This window comes from Capsicum annuum, chromosome 1 (genome assembly GCF_002878395.1).
Source record: "Capsicum annuum cultivar UCD-10X-F1 chromosome 1, UCD10Xv1.1, whole genome shotgun sequence".
NCBI classification, from domain to species: domain Eukaryota; kingdom Viridiplantae; phylum Streptophyta; class Magnoliopsida; order Solanales; family Solanaceae; genus Capsicum; species Capsicum annuum.
Window position 1 is genome coordinate 198,603,568 of NC_061111.1, and position 20,851 is coordinate 198,624,418.

The following is a 20,851-nucleotide window of genomic DNA, read 5'->3' on the forward strand; positions in this document are numbered from 1 at the left end:
TGTAAGATGTTTGTATTATGGTCATAAGTAAAGAGTGAACCATATACAACATAGTAAATCGTTGCATCCTTTAAAGTCTGGCCACTCCTGCTAAGAACATCTTCAGCCCATTCCTAATAGCCAGGAATATAGTGAAACTCGCCACTAAGCTGAAAAGTGTCACCCCACCTATTCTCTCCATTTATGATTCGCCGTCCTAAGCATGGCAAAGTACTAGCAATATTTTTTGTATAAGTATTGGAAGAACGAAGTACCCATGTCTTAGGTGGACGACTATGGTATTCAAGAGTTTGTCCAGCTAATGGCGTACCAATGAGTAGCTTTGTCTTCATCTCGCTATCCTAGTGAATTGATATTATAAGATATCGCGCTCAGAGGAAGAAGATACTGAATCTCAAAAGTAAATCATGATTCAAAGTGTAAAAGAAGAAGAGTATTTCATTAGCACTCACTCAATAGTTCAATAATTATGAATTCTAAATTCAAACGTGATCAACATCAGTTAAGTATTAATCAAGTCGTTGACTTGGACAATGTGAGGCCTTCAGCTCAGACAGTGTAAAGTAGTTGCCTCATATAAGGTTTTTGGTTTAAACAGTGTAAAAGTCATAGTCGCGGACTATGTAAAGTCTCTGCCTTAAACAGTGTAAAGTCTTTGGCTTAGACAAGGCAACATTTTGGCTCAGACTGTGTAAAATTTTTGCCTCGGGCAACATAGAGTCTTTGGCTCAAATGGTGTAAAAGTCTTACTCGCAAATCATGTAAAGTCTTTGTCTTAGATGGTGTACAGTCTTTGGCTCGAATAAGGCAGCACTTAGACGCCTTGTGCTCAAATATTTTGTGTTTCGAAAGCCTCAAATTTACGATGTTGAAGCAAAGATATTAAGCACATCCCTTCACACCATAAGATCATTAGGTTGTGCTATGGTAAAGTTTTTCAAGCTGTGACATCTACAATACAAATATTGTTCTCGGTGACCTATGAAAAGGAGGCGACAACAAAAGAATGCACAAAAGAGAAAAGGAAAATTGCTTCAATGTTGGTATATGTTCATTATCAAAGATGGTGACGTCAATTTATGCTTAAAAAAAAAAGAAAAATAATAATGTGGCTAATGATCTTACGTTAGCAAATCACAAACTCAAAGCATGGAAACAAAATTTTGACGAATGTACACATGATCAATCAAGACAATTCATTGATTAAAGGAGTTATTTGCTAATAAATTAAATAGCAATGCCACATATAAAGTACTGCTACTTTTGAAAGCCAAAAAAAAATTTTAAAAAAAGGAAAAAACGAAAAAGGCTACTGAAGTAACAAAAGTAATACCTTTTTGTTTTGGGTTACTTTTTTAAAAAAAATCATTGAAAAGTCAAAAAGCCAAAAAAATTCAAAAGAAAAGGCAAAACGAAAAGGCTGCGGAATTATAAATGACAAAAGTAGTCCCTTTTTTGTTTTTGGTTACTTTTTTAGAAAAAAAAAAACTTTTCATTGAAAAGTCAAAAAAAAAGGCTGCTTCAGTAAAGCCTATTTCATTTCTTTGGCAAAAGTACGACTTTGATTTTTTTTTTTAGTATGCAGTCAAAGAATGAAAGCAAATCAACAACATACCCATTGTATTCCCACATAGTGGGGTCTGGAGAGGGTAGAGTGTACACAGACTATACCACTACCTCAGGTAAAGTAGAGAGGTTGTTTCCGATAGACCCCCGACTCAGGATCAATAATAGTATAACCAACAAAAAACATAAATGCATATAAACTAATACAGTATGCAAAATAAACTAACACTGCTAGCTAATACAGGAAACAATACAGCCACAAGATAATACTATAAACTTTTTTTTTGTGAAGTACTCCACAATTGAGTTGGATTTTTTTTTTCTGAAAACTCAATACAATGGACTGCTATTTATAGAGGAAGAGAAATATATTAGTCTCCTAGTACAACACAAATTCAATATTGATAAATCAAATATTTTTGAGATAACGACAGAAAAAAATATTTCTTTTTCTATCAAAAGTCTAAAAGTTCTCATAAAGTTCATCAAGAACTTTAAAGATAATATCTTGACAATGTGAGCCGACTTTACAAGCAACAAATCATCATTTCACTACTAGTGAAACTCATGCACGTGGAAATTTTCAACATGGACATATATTTACTCCCTCCGTCTCATTTTATGTGACATACTTTGATCGGACACGGAGGAAAAGAAAATGTCCTTGTGGGATCTCGTGACTACAAGAGCCGAGTTAGGAGCCATCAAAACAAACATTTGCTACGTACAAGACAACGAAAAATTATATTGTTGTCTTAATTGTACTTCAAGTCTAGTCAGTCGACCTTTAGAAAAGTTCAGACTTGACAAGTCTTGAAGTAGGGGGCATTTGTGAGTATTGAAATTTTATTAAATTTAAATTCAAATATTTATTTGGACTATATTAAATTCAAGAAAATAGTTCGAATAATATTGACTAATATGATTAGATTAATCATCTAATCTCAAATAGATTGCGCTAATTTAATTGAAATGATGAGTACATATATATTAACCCACGGCCCAAATGGGTGTTAGCCCAGCTTAAAAGTCCAAGCCCATATCTCGTCACATGAGGTGGCAATCCATATTAAATGAAATGAGCCACTAAAAGCATGTCATATGTCAATATTATGTGGTAATTCAAGTTAAATGAAATGGACCACTAAAATCATGTCATGTGTGCAGATGAATTGTTCTAGCCAATCAAATTAGAGCTTGTCACCAAAGAAATGTGATTGGTCAATTTCAAATCGACCAATCAAATCACACAATTGCCTTACCCCTACAACTATAAATAGGGGTCAGCCACAAAAGGTAGAGGATTTTGAAAAACAAGAAGCAAGAAGAGAGTGCGTGAATCAAAAACCATAATTTCTCTACAAGTTATAAATTTCAAACAATCAAGTTCAAGATCAAGAACGAAGGAGATTTTGTTCAAGATCAAGTAACTTGTTCATATTCATCCGTGGCAATCATCCAAGTGTTTGTGATGAATTACTATCCAAATTGAAGTCCGAAGACGAAGATTCAAGATCAAGCTACCCAAGCCCTTGAATCCAAATCAAGTTCAAGTCCAAGTTCATATTACTTTGAAGAATCAGCAGATTATCAGAGAGATTGTAACACTTACTACATTCGAAATCAAATAATAGTATTATATTGTGTTACTTCAATTTTCCTGTCTTGATTATTATTTTCTTAATGAGGAGAATTTGTAGAACCACTGTAGCAATTAGCTTCAAATTATTACTGTTAATAGATCAAGGTGAACCCACTTCACTACCAGAAAGGAAAAATCTTGGCAACACTTCATCCTTACATTAACATTTTTGCTTTTTAATACGACTTCTTTTGATTGTATTAACATAAAACAATCATCAGCCAAAACAACTACAGTGAGGTCTAAATAGGAGATTTGGGGATAATTCTACACCTTGAACAATTAGTTAAAACCTTTTTTTCCCTTCTGAAATGAAGATTGAAGCACTGCAGCCACAAACGTGTAACCAGAAAACTGCTTCACACATGAAAACTCTCTTAACCCCCCCCCCCCCCCCACCCCCCCCCCCCCCCCCCCCCCCCCCATGTGCTAGATAGAAATAAGTAGGATCAATCATCAAATGTCACCTATGCCCAGTAAAAGATGCAAAATAGTTGTTGGCACATTCTAAGACATCCCAGATCACATACTTTTTTCCCCTAAGAAGATCAAATAGTGTTACGTTTAAACAGTTATACTATGTAAGGAGGTTTGAATCGCAAAAAAATTCAAACAATATGGCACTACCTAATGATACACCAAGAGACGCTAAAAAGCCAAATAGAGTTGGCAAACTAAACAATGCACAGAGCATCAACAACAAGTATAGCAAGTAATCCATGCACACAGAAGAATGGTTAACTAATCTACACTCTAGAAGGGCCAGGCAAGATACCTGTCCACCATGTGCTAAATTATTCACTATGGCGTCAACCAAAGGCTTCTGCACCACTCTTCTTTTATGATGTTTTTTCTTGAAGTGTGGATCTGGGCACTGCAGACATGAGCAACTAACTATTCAGCTTTAAGTCTACCAAATTCACACAAACAAGAAAGGGTTATTGGCACAAGAAAAAACTTTCTCGCATACTTCAAGCATAAAAGGGAACTCACCAAGATTGAAACTAGCATTAATGGTCCAGGATATGTAGATATAACGCGTTGGAAGGAAACCATGGCATTCGTAGAGATAAAATGTCTGCATTTAGATAAACATTAACAGGTTTTCATTAACATTTCTTAAATGGAGTATCAGAACTTTTCTAAGCCTTACACATTTTTCAGACCCAGCTCGTTTACCCAGTACTCAGCCCGTGTGACCAACTGCAGAAGGAAAAGACAGTTTCAACCATAAGTACCACATACTGCATTTCAGAAGCCAAGATAGAACAAACACTAGTATCTAAACAGAATGAAAAAAACTTTTTACAAGACAAGGTGGTTGTTGTCTGTTGACATACCTTAGGCCGAATTTCCAATCCCAGATAATTCATGGATGAAGTATTTCTCTTAGCAAGCCACATAAGAAATCTCCCACTACCTGCAATCTCCTTCTAAGAAATAAGAAATTACAAGACCATAGAGCAATGGAATCTAAAGGATCAAGAGAGAAAAAATCGAAAACATATGACATAAATTGAAAGCCTAACAATATCATATGGGAGTGAATGCTGGATCTATAATATCCAGAAGTCTGGCCATATGAGATTGGACAAAATTAAAAATGGATACAACTGACAGATGGCTGCAAATAGAACACATAAAGGATAACGTGAAGGTCGTTTCAGATGGTACATAGACCTTGAGATACACTAGTATGTAGGTGCAATATGATTGAAAGGTATAAAAGGGTGAAATGTCTAAAAAAGCCTAAAATCGAATAACTGTAGATTTTGGCTAAGAACATAATAAAATGGAAGTAACGATCCATATAGTCGATACCAACCAGAGGGAATTAATGCTTCATTGCTGTGGTTACACCTACATTAGGTTTGGTTTTGTGAAGACTTCCTTTATTCCGGCTAGACTTGTATGCATGTATAGGGAAAAGTGCAAATTTTGACTTAAGAAAAAACAAGAACTTTAATAATATGTGGCACCAAGCAAGTCCTACTATTGTCTAAGAAACATTGGACTGAATCCCTTTACATATACAGGGACTCTTAAGACGTTCAGAATGCCATTAACATCATTTACAAAAGTCACCCTATTCCAAAAGTTTAACCAGTAAAGACATTAAGCTGTTACAAAGAATATCGGTGTTACTTTCACCCTTCATTACTACATATCAGATAAAGATATTTTTTTACAAAGGAAATCGGATGAATAAGATATCTGACACCCTTTAAAAAAAAAAAAAAAAGAATCTGACAGATCCTTTTTTTCCTTCACATAAGAAACATTTGCTACATAATTTGAGTCCCTTTTTCCACTGCAAGTTCTTGTGTCAAGCATGCTTCAAGTGAAAAAGCCCGTCCAAAGTATGGCACCTCAATAGGAGCTTTGGTTTTGGGTTCTCCACATCATCCTCTATGACCAGTGTCTGCATCCTTCTGTACCTACTTTTGTCATGAACTAATAAGCTGATTCCACAGAGGATAAGCCATCATTCTTTACTAATCCATTGCATACTGGATGGTTTTACTTGTAACCCTTGGGCAGCTCTAACAATCAGGTAGTCTATGTATTTACCTGGATGCTCATTCTTGTAGTACAACAACAACAGCAGCAACATACCCAGTGTATTCCCAACATAGTGGGGTCTGGGGAGGATAGAGTGTATGTAGACCATACCACCACCTCAGGTGAAGTAGAGAGGTGGTTTCCAATAGACTCCTGGCTTAGGACCAATAATAGCATAACAAACACAAAACATCAATGCATATAAACTAGTACTATATGCAAAATAAACTATCACTGCTAGCCACAAGATAACACCACGGGCAAGAAAACTTCCGACACAAATAAAGAACGCTCCCATATTGTTACTGACGCACTCCCATCTCCTAACCCTCTACCCTAATCCGCGTCCTCCACACCTTCCTATCAAGGGTCATGTCCTCCGTAAGCTGTAACTGCTCCATATTATGCCTAATCACTTCCCTCCAATATTTCTTCGGTATACCTCTACCCTGCCTAAAACCATCCATAGTCAATGTCTCACACCTCCACGGTGGAGCATCAGAGCCCCTTCTCATCACGTGCCCGAACCAACGTAACCTTACTTCTCGCATCTTGTCTTCCACCGAATCCACTCCCACCTTCTCCCGAATAATCTCATTCATCACCCTATCTTTCCTAGTATGGCCACACATCCATCGTAACATCCTCATCTCCGTCATCTTCAACTTTTGGATGTGGGAGTTCTTAAATGGCCAACACACCGCTCCATACAACATAGCCGGTCCGATTGCCACTCCGTAGAACTTACCTTTAAGCTTCGGGGCACCTTCTTATCACATAAAACTCCTGAAGCGAGCCTCCATTTCAACCACCCTGCCCCAATACGATGCGTGACATCCTCGTCAACCACGTCAGCCTCATGCGACACATCACTAAACTTACACTCCAAGTACTCCGTCTTGGTCCTGCTCAATCGACATCCTTTAGACTCAAGGGTCTATCTCCAAATCTCCAACTTATCATTAACCCTTCCCCGAGTCTCGTCAACCAGTACCACATCATCAGCAAATAACATACACCAAGTCACCTACCAAGTCACCTCCCCCTGAATATATCTCACATTATTTTTCTTTAATGGGGTGTTATCAATTCATATATCCTGCCATTATGTAACCTTCCTTTCATTTCCAACCTTTAGTGCCATCTTCTCTCCCCTATATCTGCCTTCGGTTACTTCTTTGCATAGCTTCTCTCCGTCTTTACTCAAATCTCCATAATACATCTATTGTACATAGGCAGTTCCCTTAGCCCCAGTCCTCCCTGTGTCATTTCTCATTAAAGTCTCCATTTGATTAGATACTTCCTCTCTTATCACTGTTACTCTCCACAGAAAGTTCCTGCTCAGGTTGTCTAATTGCTTAACTACTTTGTTGGGAATGGTCACTAAGGATAAGAGGGAATGTCATCTCGAACACTACAGACACCATACATCACTTATTGGTCATCTTGAAAACTTACATTCGATATAAATTTTTCTGAATTGAAGATTTCTATTATTTCATATAAATATTCTTAATAATTATGAATTTTTTTATTTTCTTATTATTTTACCAATGAACAACTCTTCAATGATCTTAAAAGCTACAACAGACATTACTTGTCAGTTGTCATCAGATGCACAACAGAAAAGGTATACATAATATATCCCAGAAATCAAGTAATTTTAGGCGCCAAATGTTGATTTCATGTCTGGAGTACAAAGAATTCAAAGCTTAACATATAATTTTTGGTGCTATAATTTATGCAGGAAATAAGACAGCAACCAAATGAAGAATGAACTGTGCTAAGTTTCATACTGTGATTATATATTGTAATACCCCACACTTAAAGACCTCTTAAAATTTAGACACAAACTGCTATTCTATTTGTACAACCAACTACTTTCATGCAGTTTGAAGCATGTTTGCCACAGATAACTGTTGGGCCATAATAAACTACTAGATCTTAATCAGAAAACATGTAAACTAAACAAATATACAATAAGTAGAAGTAGAACGGTCAGAAATCAAAAGGAAAACAAGTTCCTACCACTCCCAATATCCACCATCAGAGGCAATGTTGCATCCTCGAACACCTCCTTCCAGTCTGGTGCTTCTGCAGGAATCTTCTCATGATAAATTATACAACAAAACAAAAAGAAATCATTTGAGTTGAAACTTTATGATCTATTCCATCCGGATTTTTTTTTCTAAAGTAGAGTTTCAAAAATTATAGCTAGAATAATATAAGAGCCACAGCTTGTACCATGAGAACGCGTCGCAGAGGATTGACATGCTGCCTTATTCGAAGATTGCCAACATCCTATTACATCATGCGATGTAAGTAAGTATTAAGAATACACACATATTGCAACAAATATTATTTAGGTATACAATTTTGTCAAACCAACATTTTTACCTTCTTGTCATTAAATTATGAAATTTGATCCAAATAAATGACTTCGTCAAGTGCTCAACTTAACCACCTTTTGGCAGTAATTATGTGACAATGGTATCAAAAAAATGACAACAGCCAGCTCAATTTAACAGAACTTTAGGAAAAAATTATGTGACGGGAGTACAAATAATGAAGAGTTTATGTTTCACACACCCACTTTATAAAATATGTTTACACAATCAGGTCAATTATAATGTAATTACAAATAAATTTCTACGACAAGCATCAATTAGTAACATGTTAAAAATGATAACTGACATGGTATCTATGGATATTTAGTTAGTTAGGAAATTAATTATCTTGTCTGTTTCTCTGTTTTGGTAGTTAACAGCTCTAGTTAGTTAGAATTAGAGTTGGTGAAGTACAGATGTCAGTCGGTTAGGATCAGCTTCAGCTGTAGCTTTATATTGATTGTATTTGCTTTCATTTTGATCAACTTTCATAATTGAGATGTGTGAAAAATATGAGAGAAAATATTATTGAATTGTTGTCTAAATTATTACATTGAGACCCTATTTATAGACACTATATTCCAATCCTATTCCTAATAGGACACTACATTACAATCCCTTTCTAAGTAGAATTCAATATGATATTCCTATTCATATTCTAACACTCCCCCCTCAAGCTGGTGCATACAAGTCATATGTACCAAGCTTGTTACAAATGTAATTAATACGAGGACTGGTGAGTGACTTGGTGAAGATATCTGCAAGTTGATCACTCGACTTCACAAATTTTGTAACAATATCTCCCGAGAGTATCTTTTCTCTGACAAAGTGACAATCAATCTCTATGTGTTTGGTCCTCTCATGGAACACTGGATTAGATGCAATATGAAAGGCTGCCTGATTACCACATACAAGTTCCATCTTACCAGTTTCTCCAAATTTTAATTCTCTCAGCAATTGCTTGATCCAAACCAACTCGCAAGTTGCTGCAGCCATTGCTCGATATTCTGCTTCGGCATTTGATCGAGCAACCACACTTTGTTTCTTACTCTTCCAGAACACCAAATTATCTCCTACTAAAACACAATATCCAGATGTAGAACATCTATCAGAGGGTGATCCTGCCCAATCAGCATTTGTATATCCAATGATATGCTCATAGCCTCGATCCTCGAAGAGTAGTCCTTTACCTGGAGATGACTTTATATATCACAAAATCCGAACAACTGCATCCCAATAACTATTACAGGGGAAGGCATAAACTGACTTACAACACTCCCAGGAAAAGAGATGGCAGGTCTAGTTACTGTGAGATAATTCAACTTTCCAACCAACCGCCTATACCTTTCAGGATCTGGCAGAAGTTTAGCATTTGGATCCATAGGAGTGTCAATGGATTGACATCCCATCATTCCTGTTTTCTCAAGAATGTCTAAAGCATACTTGCGTTAAGAAATAACAATACCTGAGTTGGACTGAGCAACCTCAATACCTAGAAAGTATTTCAATCTGCCAAGGTTTTTAGTCTGGAAATGCTGAAAGAGATGTTGCTTCAACTTAGTGATACCATCTTGATCATTGCCGGTGATAACAATATCGTCAACATAAACCACCAAATAAATACACAGATTTGGTTCAGAATAGCAATAAAACACGGAATGATCAGCTACATTACAAATCATGCCAAACTCCTAAATAACTGTGTTAAACTTTCCGAAACATGCTCAAGGAGATTGTTTCAAACTATAGAGTGACTTGCGGAATCGACATACAAGGCTACTAGACTCCCCCTGAGCAACAAAACCAGGTGGTTGCTCCATATAAACTTCTTCCTCAAGATCACCATGCAGAAAAACATTCTTAATGTTCAACTGATAAAGAGGCCAATGACGAACAGCAATCATAGAGAGAAAAAGACGGACAGATGCTATGTTAGCCACGGGAGAGAAAGTGTCACTATAATCAAGCCCAAATATCTGTGTATATCCTTTGGCAACAAGGCGAGCCTTCAGCCGATCAACCTGACTATCTGGACCAACTTTGACTGTATAAATCCAACGACAACCAATAGTAGATTTACCGAAGGGAAACAATCTCAACAATCTCCCAAGTACCACTCGTATGTAAAGCAGACATCTCATCAGTCATAGTCTGTTTCCATCCTGAATGGGAAAGTGCTTCACCTGTAGTCTTAGGAATAGAAATAGAGGACAAAGATGATACAAAAGCATAATAGGGTGATGACAAATGATGATAACTCAAGAAAGTATAATGTGGGTTAGCATTACGAGTGGATTTTATTCCTTTTTGAAGTGCAACTGATTAACTAGGAAGAGGCAGGTCCGCGGTAGGGGAAGCGTCATGCGCACGACATGAATCATCTGGAACTGGAACTGGACGTGGACGGCGGGGATAAGTCAAAAGTGGTGGCATTGTAGCTGGAGATTGAGAAGTAACCGTAGATTCCTCTAAGATTAGTGTGGGTAAGACTGGAGGTGTGGGTAAAACCTCAAAGAAATTAAGATGATCAGAAGATATATAGAAAGGTTGAGATTCAAAGAATGTGACATCAGCGGACATAAGGTAGCGACCCAGATCAGGTGAATAACATCGATACCCTTTTTGAACTCGAGAGTAACCAAGGAAGACACATTTGAAAGCACGAGGGGCTAATTTATCTTTTCCCGGGGCTAAGTTATGAACAAAACATGTGCTCCTAAAAACACGAGGGGGGATAAAGTAGAGATGTGATTGAGGAAATAGTATGGAATGCAGAACCTTATTCTGGATCAAAGATGATGGAATTCTGTTAATGAGATAGCAAAATGCGAGGACCGCATCGCCCCAAAAATGCAGTGAAACATGGGATTCAATGAGAAGAGTGCGAGCAGTCTCAATGAGATGTCTATTTTTCCTTTCTGCTATACCGTTTTGTTGAGGAGTGTATGGACATGATGTTTGGTGAATCATTCCTTGATGGGTCATGAACTCCTGAAACAGGGAGCATAAGTATTCTAAGGCATTATCACTACGAAAAGCACGAATAGAAACACCAAATTGATTTTGTATTTCAGCACAAAAACTTTTGAATATAGAGAATAACTCGGAACGATCTTTCATTAAGTAAACCCAAGTACATTTTGAAAAATCATCGATGAAAGTAACAAAGTAACGAAATCCCAAGGGTGAACTAACTCTACTAGGACCCCAAATATCGAAATGAACTAATGAGAAAATAGACCTTGAGCGACTCTCAATACTACGTGAAAAAGTAGCACGGCTGTGTTTCTCAAGTTGACACGACTCACAATCTAATGTGGATAGACTAGACAAACTAGGCACCATCTTTTGTAGCTTGGATAGACTAGGATGTCCCAAACGTTTGTGAATAAGGTCGGGAAGAGCTGTAGTGGAGCATGCTGCGAAGGAATTTGAAGAGGTAAGATGGTAAAGGCCCTGTGATTCATGTCCTATGCTAATTGTCTGTCCCATTTTGCGGTCCTGCATTAGAAAAGAATCATCAAAAAAAGTTATACTACAATTAAGGGCACGTGTCAAACGACTAACAGATGCAAGATTAAAAGGACAAACCAAGGACGTAAAGAACAGAGTCTAGAGTGACAGAAAATAAGGGTTTGGCTTGTCTAACTCCGTTTGGCTCTGTTCGAATTTCATTAGCTAAAGTAATAGCAGAAAGAGATTGTGAATAAACTAGGGGTGTGCATCGGTCGATTCGGTTCGGTTTTACATACTATCGGTTCGGTTTATACATTTTTGATTTTTAAATATGCTAAACCAATAACCAAACCAATAAGATATTTTTTATCGGTTACCGATTTATCGATTTTAAGTCCTTAACAGTTCAATTTTCGGTTTAACCGATAAGAAAATACCCATAAAATAAAAATAGTAGTAAGTAATACGAAGAAAAAAAACGAATCTTAATTACAATAAAAAATCCTACATGATGTGTTTTAATTTATAAGAATCTTTAATTTTGAACTAAATGTTGTTAGGAGAAATTAAGAGTTTATATAATTGAAATACTAGGTTTGTTAATTTGTATAAATTAAAGAGAAATATATAATAAGGAATATATATATATATATATATATATATATATATATATATATTATTGGGTTATCGGTTTACCCAATAACCCAATAAGAAAAAATCAAACCGAACCAATAACCTAATAAATTTATTTTATAAAACTATTAAAAAACCGTAACCCAATAACTCAATAACAATAAACCAATAACATTTTTATCAGTTCGGTTTTTGCACACCCCTAGAATAAACAATATCAGATGGAAGTGATTTGTCACCAGAAATATGGTCAGAAGCACCTGAGTCCACAACCCATGATCCAAAGGCAGGAGATTTTGCAGTTGAGGCTATTGGTAGAAATACATGCTTGCTTGCTTGATACTGAAGATACTCATTATATTCCTTGTCAGATAAATATATACGTTGATCACCTGTGGTGTTAGACTGAGCAATATGAGCATTTTTGGATGGTCGACCATGCAAAGAATAGCATATTTCACGAGTATGTCCAAGCCTTTTACAATAACTACACTTAGGTCGAGAATAGCATATGCCACGAGTATGTTCAAACCTTTTACAATAACTACACCTAGGTCGAGATCTTCCAAATCGACCTTCCCTTCGTTGATTCTTCATAAGCTCTGACATCTGAGTTTTTGATCTCCTCATTAAGATTCAGATTTAATCATGAAAAAGAAATACTGTTGGAATTTGGCCCGGAAAAAAGGAAAGTCCCCGGATATAAGATCTAATGTTCGGAAGTTGCTCGGAATCAAAAAATAATCATATGAGCAGCCTCGGAATGAATAAGCGAAGCTACTAAAAAAAGAAACTGTCGGAAAAGTCGTCGAAATTTAGAATCCGGTGATCGAAATCTTCATAGACTTGTCAGAATCAAGAAAAAACAATTGGTACAGCCTTGTAATGAAGTGGCGACCTAGCTGGAAAAAAAAAACTTGGCCGGAATAAACCGCAAGCGCCGGGGCGTGAGGCGCAGATCTGAAAGTTCTGGCGGCACGTGGATCGCCGAAGATGAGATTTGAGCACTGGGGTTTCCTCGCCTGGGTGTTTCTCACCTCGTGGTGGTGTTGGTTTTTGCACACAACACTTAAAAAATAGACGAGGGCTCAAATTGGACTTGACAGTCGCCGGAAATTGAAGTACCGGGCTGTCTTACTGAGTTTTCTTCCCAGAAATTCTCACAAAACCTGCTCTGATACCATGTGAAAAATATGAGAGAAAATATTATTGAATTGTTGTATCTAAATTATTACATTGAGACTCTATTTATAAACACTACATTCCAATCCTATTCCTAATAGGACATTACATTACAATCCCTTTCTAAGTAGAATTCAATATGCTATTCCTATTCATATTCTAACAAGATGCATATTTTCTCTCTACTTTTTTCGATTTCTCTACTCCAACTGCATCAATGGCGCATGTATGTGATTCACCATGAGAGGTGTATCCGAGCTTAGTGTTTCTCTGTTTCTATAGATTAACATGGTATCAGAGCTTAGGGAAGTTCCTTCATACTTGTAGTTCTCAATTTCTTCGATTTCGCCAAGCTGTGTTATCCTTTATTTCGTGCTTGAATATCGCATGCAAGGTGATATTTTCTATTTCATCAATTGCTCTCTCAACTTTCTTTCCTGTTTTGACAGGTTTCCACCAGGAATCAACTCTTAGTCCGTTTTTATTTGCCTTAGTGATAGATGTTTTGACGCGGCGCATTCAAGGAGAGGTGTCTTGGTGTATGTTATTTGTTGATGATGTTGTACTGATTGACGAGACTCGGGGTGGAGTTAATGATAAGTTGGAAGTTTGAAGACAGACCCTTGAGTCTAAAGGTTTTAGGTTAAGCAGGACCAAAACGAAATACTTAGAACGTAAGTTTACTAATTTACCTCATGAGGATGACGTGATCGTGGAGTTGGATTCTCAGGCCATTCAGAAGAGGAAGAGTTTCAAGTATCTTGGGTCTACGATTCAGGGGAATGGTGAGATTGATGAGGATATCTCACACCGTATTGGTGCGAGCATGGTTGAAATGACGGCTCACCTCGGTAGTCTTGTGTGATAAGTGTCTCCAAAGCTTAAAGGTAGTTCTACAGATTGACAGTCCGAGCCGGTTAAGAATTTCCACATTCAAAAGTTAAAGGTGGCGGAGATGAGGACGTTATGGTGGGTGTGTGGACTTACCTGGAGAGATAAAGTGAGAAATGAGATTATTTGGGACAAGGTGGGTGTGGCTTCAGTAGAAGACAAGATGCGAGAAGAGAGGTTGCGTTAGTTCGGGTATGTGATGAGGAGGGACGCGGATGCTCCAGTTCGGAGGTGTGAGCGGCCGACTATGGATAGTTTTAGGTGGGATAGAGGTAGGCCGAAGAAATATTGGAGGGAGGTGATTAGGCAGAACATGGGACAGTTACAGCTTACAGAAGACCTGACCCTTGATAGGAAGGTGTGGAGGGCGCGGATTAGGGTAGAGGGCTAGTAGGTAGGAGTAAGTTCGTGATAGTAGAGAAGAGTGCTCGGGTTGTATTGGTGCTTGTAGTGTTTGGTAGCCTCTTGTTCATGGTATTTTGGTGATGTTTATGATTTCGTATGGCAATAATATAATATTACTTTGCGGGTGTCTTGTTTTTTTAATTATCTAGCAGTGTGCCACCCCTTGTTTATTGTTTACCTTTATATTTTGTTATATTTGTTATCTGTCCTGAGCCGTCGGGGGTCTATCTAAAACAACCTCTCTACTTCATCTGAGGTAGCGGTATGGACTGTGTACACTCTACCCTCCCCAGACCTCATTTTGTGAGAATACACTCCCCAGACCTCATTTTGTGAGAATACACTGGGTTTGTTGTTGTTGACATCGTAGCTTGTAAATTCACTGTTCGATTCTCGATATATTTTGTATTTCTATGCAATTTGGCACCGTAGTTTGTCTATTCACTGTTCGATTCTCGATATATTGAGTTTCTCTACAATTTACGTCTCATCACCAATGGTGGAAATAGGTGAACAAAGTGTTAGGTCTGGTACTGCTGGAAGCAGTAGTGAAGCTACAATTGACGTAAGTAATCCTCTTTACATCCATCCTTCTGATGGAGCTGGTACATCTCTTGTTCCGATCGTGTTTGATGGAACTAGTTATAGATCGTGGAAACAAGGCATTTTTTGATAGCTCTTTCTGTTAAAAAAAAATAAACTAAGCTTAATTAATGATGAATGTAAAAAGCCTCATTCGAAGTCTCCTTTGTGTCATCAACTAGGAAAGGTGTGATGATATGGTCATATTGTGGATATTGCATTCCTTGTCCAAGGAAATTGCAGACAGTATTGAACGTGTATTTGATTCCCTGGAGCTGTGGTCAGAATTGGCTGATATGTATGATCAAACAAATGGGGCTAAACTCTACCAAATCCAAAAGGAGATAAGTAATTTGAGTCAAGGTGCACTTCATGTAACTGGAACGCACACCAGAACGAAGAAGCTTTGGGAAGAGTTGAACAATCTGATTTTTAATAATCCGTGCAGTTGTTAGTGCATCTGTGGATCCAAGGAATCTCTGCATAAGGAGGAGCAAGACAGACGACTCATCCAATTCCTCATGGGATTGAATGAGAGCAATACACTGTAATCAGGGGGTGGGGGGTAGTATTCTGATGATGAACACCCTACCTACTATGGGACAGGCTTTTACCTTACTTGTGCAGGAAGAGAGACACAGAGAAATCAAGCCACACCAGCAACCTCATGGGGAATCCAGTGCAATGAATGCCAGCACATCAAAGGGAAGACAACAATTCAAGACAAACTTTACTTCCAATAGTAATCAGTTCCTTGGCACCAATTATTCTAGGCTGTTTTGTGAATATTGCAAAAGATAAGGCAGACAGTGTTCCACATAGAGATACTCGAAGCCTTGGTCTATCTAAAGAAAACTATGGAAAAATAGCTAATCTGCTGAGGCAGTTTCAGATGACCAACACTACTGATGAAAACCTTGGCAACAACACTGGTGGAGCTGTGAACTTTGCAGGTATTGTAGCTTGTAACTCTTTTATTGATTTTAACAAATTATCATGTGAATGTTTCAAAGCAAAATTTGACTTGTGGATTTTAGATTCAGGAGCCACGCACCATATGACTTTTGACAAAACCAACCTTTCAAACATATCACACTTGTCGTATCCTCTGTTGGTTAGATTACCTAATGTCTATAGAGTTAAAGTGACTCAAAATTGAAGATGTGAAACTTGGTTCCAAGGTTACCTTGTATAAAGTCTAGTTTGTGCCTTCTTCTAAATACAATCTTGTTTCAATTAGTTCCTTAGTGGTGCATCTTAAATTCATTGTTTCATTCTCTGATGTTTCTTGTCTGCTGCAGGCCCCTTCTCTGAAGAGGCCTCAGGGGATTAGTAACGCCCATCATAAGTCCATGATGGGTTATACTCCTCTGCTCAGATTGTTTCCAAAAGAGCAACACTCTCTCAGAGTTCCTCTATTTGTTTTTCTTCCGGTATCTCTTTTCCACCTAATAATGCTGCAAAACATTGCTTCTTGTAAATGTCATTCCCATTCCTGTTGCCCCTATGTAAAGAGTTCTTCTTGCAGTAATAAAGATAGTGATGTTGACGTGAATTCAAGTTTGTCTCATAAGAACACTACTGATCTATTGTAGTGGGTTGGGACATGTACCTTTTATAAAAATGAAGAAAATATCCTCTATTCCAGTAACTTTTTCAACCAAACAAACTTTTTCTTTTGTCCTATATGTACTATGGCTAGACAAACTAGATTGCCATTCCCTTCCAAAACCAAGACTTCCAATGTAATTTTTGACTTAATCCATGTTGATTTGTGGGGCCCCTATAATGTTCCCACTCATGATGGTAACAAATATTTCCTTAAAATAGTGGATGATCGCAGTAGATGTACTTGGGCTCAACTATTGAGTTGCAAGAGCAATGCTCTATCAACTATAAAAGCTTTTGTTTCCATGATCGAAAACAAGTTTAAAACCACTATAAAGATTGTTAGATCAGACAATTGTCTGGAATTTACAAACAGAAAAGTCACCTCTTTTTTTGTTTCCAAAGGTATCATCCATCATAAAAATTGCCCATCCACATCACAACAAAATGGTGTCGTGGAAAGAAAGCACAAGTATTTGCTTGAAATAGCCAAGACACTTCTTTTCCAATCCAACCAGTGCACTAAAGCTCCCGCTATGCTCAGGATCCGGGGAAGGGCCCCACCACAGGGGTGTATTGCACGCAGCCTTAAGATATTGGGGTGCGTGTGTACTTGCTGCAACCCTCCTCATTAACAGACTGCCATCAACTCTTTTCAACAACAAATGCCCTTTTAATACTCTGTCTAACCAGAAACCATAAACCATCATACTCTTCTCTAAGAAGTTTTGGATGTTTATGTTATCCTCTTACACCTAAATACCACAGAACCAAATTTGACCCCAAAACAACCCCTCATGTTTTTGTTGGATATCCATTTCGAATAATAAGAGAATAGAAAGTCTTAAATCTAGCTACAAGAAAAATTGTTGTCTCCAAATATGTATGTTTTTATGAGACTATTTTTCCCTTTGCTTCTACTGATAAGTATAGTTCTGCTCCTGTGCCCATCCCTTCTTATTTTTATGATGAGCCCAATTCTTCTTCTGTTGTCCCTCCTGTTTTTACTCCTCCAGATTTTGTACAAGGTAGTTTGGGGTGCTACAAGTGGATCAGATTCTTCATGGCCACTTAATTCAACTACCACACCAAGTCCATCTCCATCTCATGTTTCTGCACCTCCACGTGTAGGTTTATACCTAGGATGTCCTGTAGGGGGAATAAGATACTATCATATTTAGATGATTACATCTGCACACTACCTCAACTCACACAAACTCTCTCTAATCAACAACAGCCACAACAACCGATTGTTTCCTCATCTTTGTGTGCCTCTTTTTCCCCAAAACACCTCATTACTCCTGCTATATTGGATTCTACTAGTCAACTTGTTATGAATGTTTCACTTGATAATGAGTCATCTTCAAATGAAGAGGCAGCTATGCATCCTACTTGGCAGACAGTTATGATACAAGAACTTCAAGCTTTGTATGACAATCAAACTTAGTTTATATTCCATACCATTTGGAAAGAAAGCTATTGGATGTAGATGGGCACATAAATCAAGCACAAAGCTGACGGAAGTGTGGAGAGGTTCAAGGCTAGATTGGTTGTGAAGGGATACACTCAACATGCGGGGATAGATTACACTGAAAACTTTTCTCCAGTTGTCAAGGTAACATTTGTCGGGGCACTTCTTGCTACTGCTTGAAGAAGAAATGGGAAGTATATCCACTGAATGTTAACAATGTTTTTCTTCATGGTGACTTACATAAGAAGTTTACATGACAATTCCACCTGGTTGACATATCAGATTCATCACTATTTTGAATCTATTTTGCAGGCTAAATAAGTCTCTCTATGATTTAAAACAAGCAAATAGGCAGTGGTGTGCTAAACTTACAGACATATTGAATTCTAGGGGTTATACTCACTCCTTACATGATTATTCTCTGTTCTATAGAAAAGAGATAATTAATTTGTCTTTATGGCAGTTTTATGTAGATGATATTCTTCTAACCGGTACAGATCATGAAGAGATCATCAATCTCAAAGCCTTCCGTCATCAACAGTTCAAGATCAAAGACTTGGGACAGCTACACGATTTCCTTGGCCTGAAAATCCTTTATAAGGATGATGGTCTTCTCATTTCTCAAAAAAAGTTCACACTGGATCTCCTGAAGGAGTTTGATTGCCACCAGTATACTAGCTTAAGTTCTCCACTGGATCCAAACATCAAGCTTAATGCTAAGGAAGGAGTTCCCTTGTCTGACCCCACTTACTATAGAAAACTTGTGGGAAAACTGAACTTTCTCACAACCACAAGGATGGACATTGCCTATGGAGTTCAACATCTGAGTCAATTTATGCAGGATCCCAGAGAACCCCACGTGCAGGCTGCTTTCCACATGCTAAGATACTTGAAGGGAGACCCTACTCCTGAGATTTTCTTTTCTAACACTGCAGACTATACCATTAGAGCTTACTGTGATTCAGACTGGCAGCTTGCCCTGATTCTAGAAGATCAGTCATAGGATACATTGTCCTATTAGGGGAGAGCCTTATTTTTTTTTTTTTTATAACTGTGGTGTCCGGGCCAACTTGCGCGCGCCTCAACTAAATCCACGTGATACCTGTCACCTCCCACCAGCAACAGGTGGTAACTCTATCCACCAAGGTTAGAACAGATGGGAAGAAAACACCTAGTATTTGTCTCGGCTAGGAATTGAACCTGAGACCTCATGGTGCTCATCCCAACTTCATTGAACCACTAGGCCACACCCTTGGGTGCAAGGGAGAGCCCTATTAGCTGGAAGTCAAAGAAGCAAGAAACCATTTCCCTCTCTCATCTGAATACATGTCATTGAGAAAAGTAATTGGGGAGCTAGTTTGACAGCACAAGTTGTTTGAAGAACTCACCGTTCCATCCTCAGGGCCTATTCCCATCTCCTGTGACAGCCAATCTACCCTGCATAGAGCTAGAAATCCTGTTTTTCACGGAAGGACCAAACATATTGAAGTGGATCGTCACTTTGTTCGACCCAAGTTGCAAGATGGTCTCATTTCCGTGCATCACATTGCCACTGGAAATCAGCTAGCTGACATTTTGACTAAGGCCCTCCCAAGGGTTGAGCATTCTTCTTCTGCTTTGAACAAGTTGGTTGTGCTTAATGCACCCCCAACTTGAGGGAGGGTATTGATATTTAGTTGGTTAGGAAATTAATTATCGCGTCTGTTTCTCTGTTTTGGTAGTTAACAGCTCTAGTTAGTTAGAATTAGAGTTAGTGGAGTACAGCTGACAGCCGGTTAGGATTACCTTCAGCTCTAGCTTTATATTCATTGTATTCCCTTTGATTTTGATCAACTTTCATAAATTGAGATGCATATTTTCTCTCTCTACTCCTTCAACTGCAGCAATGGCGCGTGTATGGGATTCACCATGAGAGGTGTATCCAAGCTTGGTGTTTCTCTGTTTCTATTAGCTTAACAGTAACCTAGGTTAAAAGTAAAAAATCCTTATATTGTCCGTATATACAAACTATACCTAAAATGAATTCATAATAGCTGAATTTGACCCAGTATTTGGAAAAATTATTTGGCAATCATACAGGAAAACTTACAATACTGCTGAAAAAATGATAGTAGTACATTGGAATTTAAGTAAAGTAAAAAGAAAAAAGATAAATTTAATAAATCAGTGGTACCTCAGAGAATTTTTCAGGAAGATTAAGGTCAGAATATTCTTTAGCAACAAGTCCAGGACTTGCGTGATGGTGTTCATCCGTCTCAGCTACACAAGGTGAAACACGCGACACTGACCAAGTGCAATAGCTTCCAAGATAGGGGAAAATTGATGGAGTTACAAAAGGGAGGTGTTTGTTGAAGATTATTTTGGGCGAGGGAATGAGGATTGAGCTTAATGGTTTTTTGGGTATGCTTGAGTACGAGGAGTAAGCCATGGCTACTGCCCCCCTATAAAAACACTATTTTCCCTCTA

The 20,851-nt window shown here is 37.9% G+C and overlaps 1 protein-coding gene across 4 annotated transcripts in view; it reads right to left on the reverse strand.

Annotated features, from left to right (window-relative positions):
- Nucleotides 1-20,851, reverse strand: part of LOC107855931 (tRNA (guanine-N(7)-)-methyltransferase) — a 36,455-nt gene extending 15,604 nt beyond the window's left edge. For 3 of the 4 annotated variants that reach the window (XM_047399858.1, XM_047399861.1, XM_016700934.2), the window contains exons 1-7: nt 20,559-20,851; nt 8,015-8,071; nt 7,799-7,874; nt 4,549-4,628; nt 4,362-4,411; nt 4,202-4,286; nt 3,984-4,082 (exon numbers count right to left, since the gene is read on the reverse strand). In XM_047399858.1, coding sequence (XP_047255814.1) covers nt 3,984-4,082; nt 4,202-4,286; nt 4,362-4,411; nt 4,549-4,628; nt 7,799-7,874; nt 8,015-8,071; nt 20,559-20,813 — 702 coding nt within the window. In that variant the 5' untranslated portion in view covers nt 20,814-20,851. Of the gene's footprint in view, nt 1-3,983; nt 4,083-4,201; nt 4,287-4,361; nt 4,412-4,548; nt 4,629-7,798; nt 7,875-8,014; nt 8,072-8,101; nt 11,659-20,558 lie in introns of those variants that run through there. The other variant, XM_047399854.1, reaches the window with a different exon arrangement.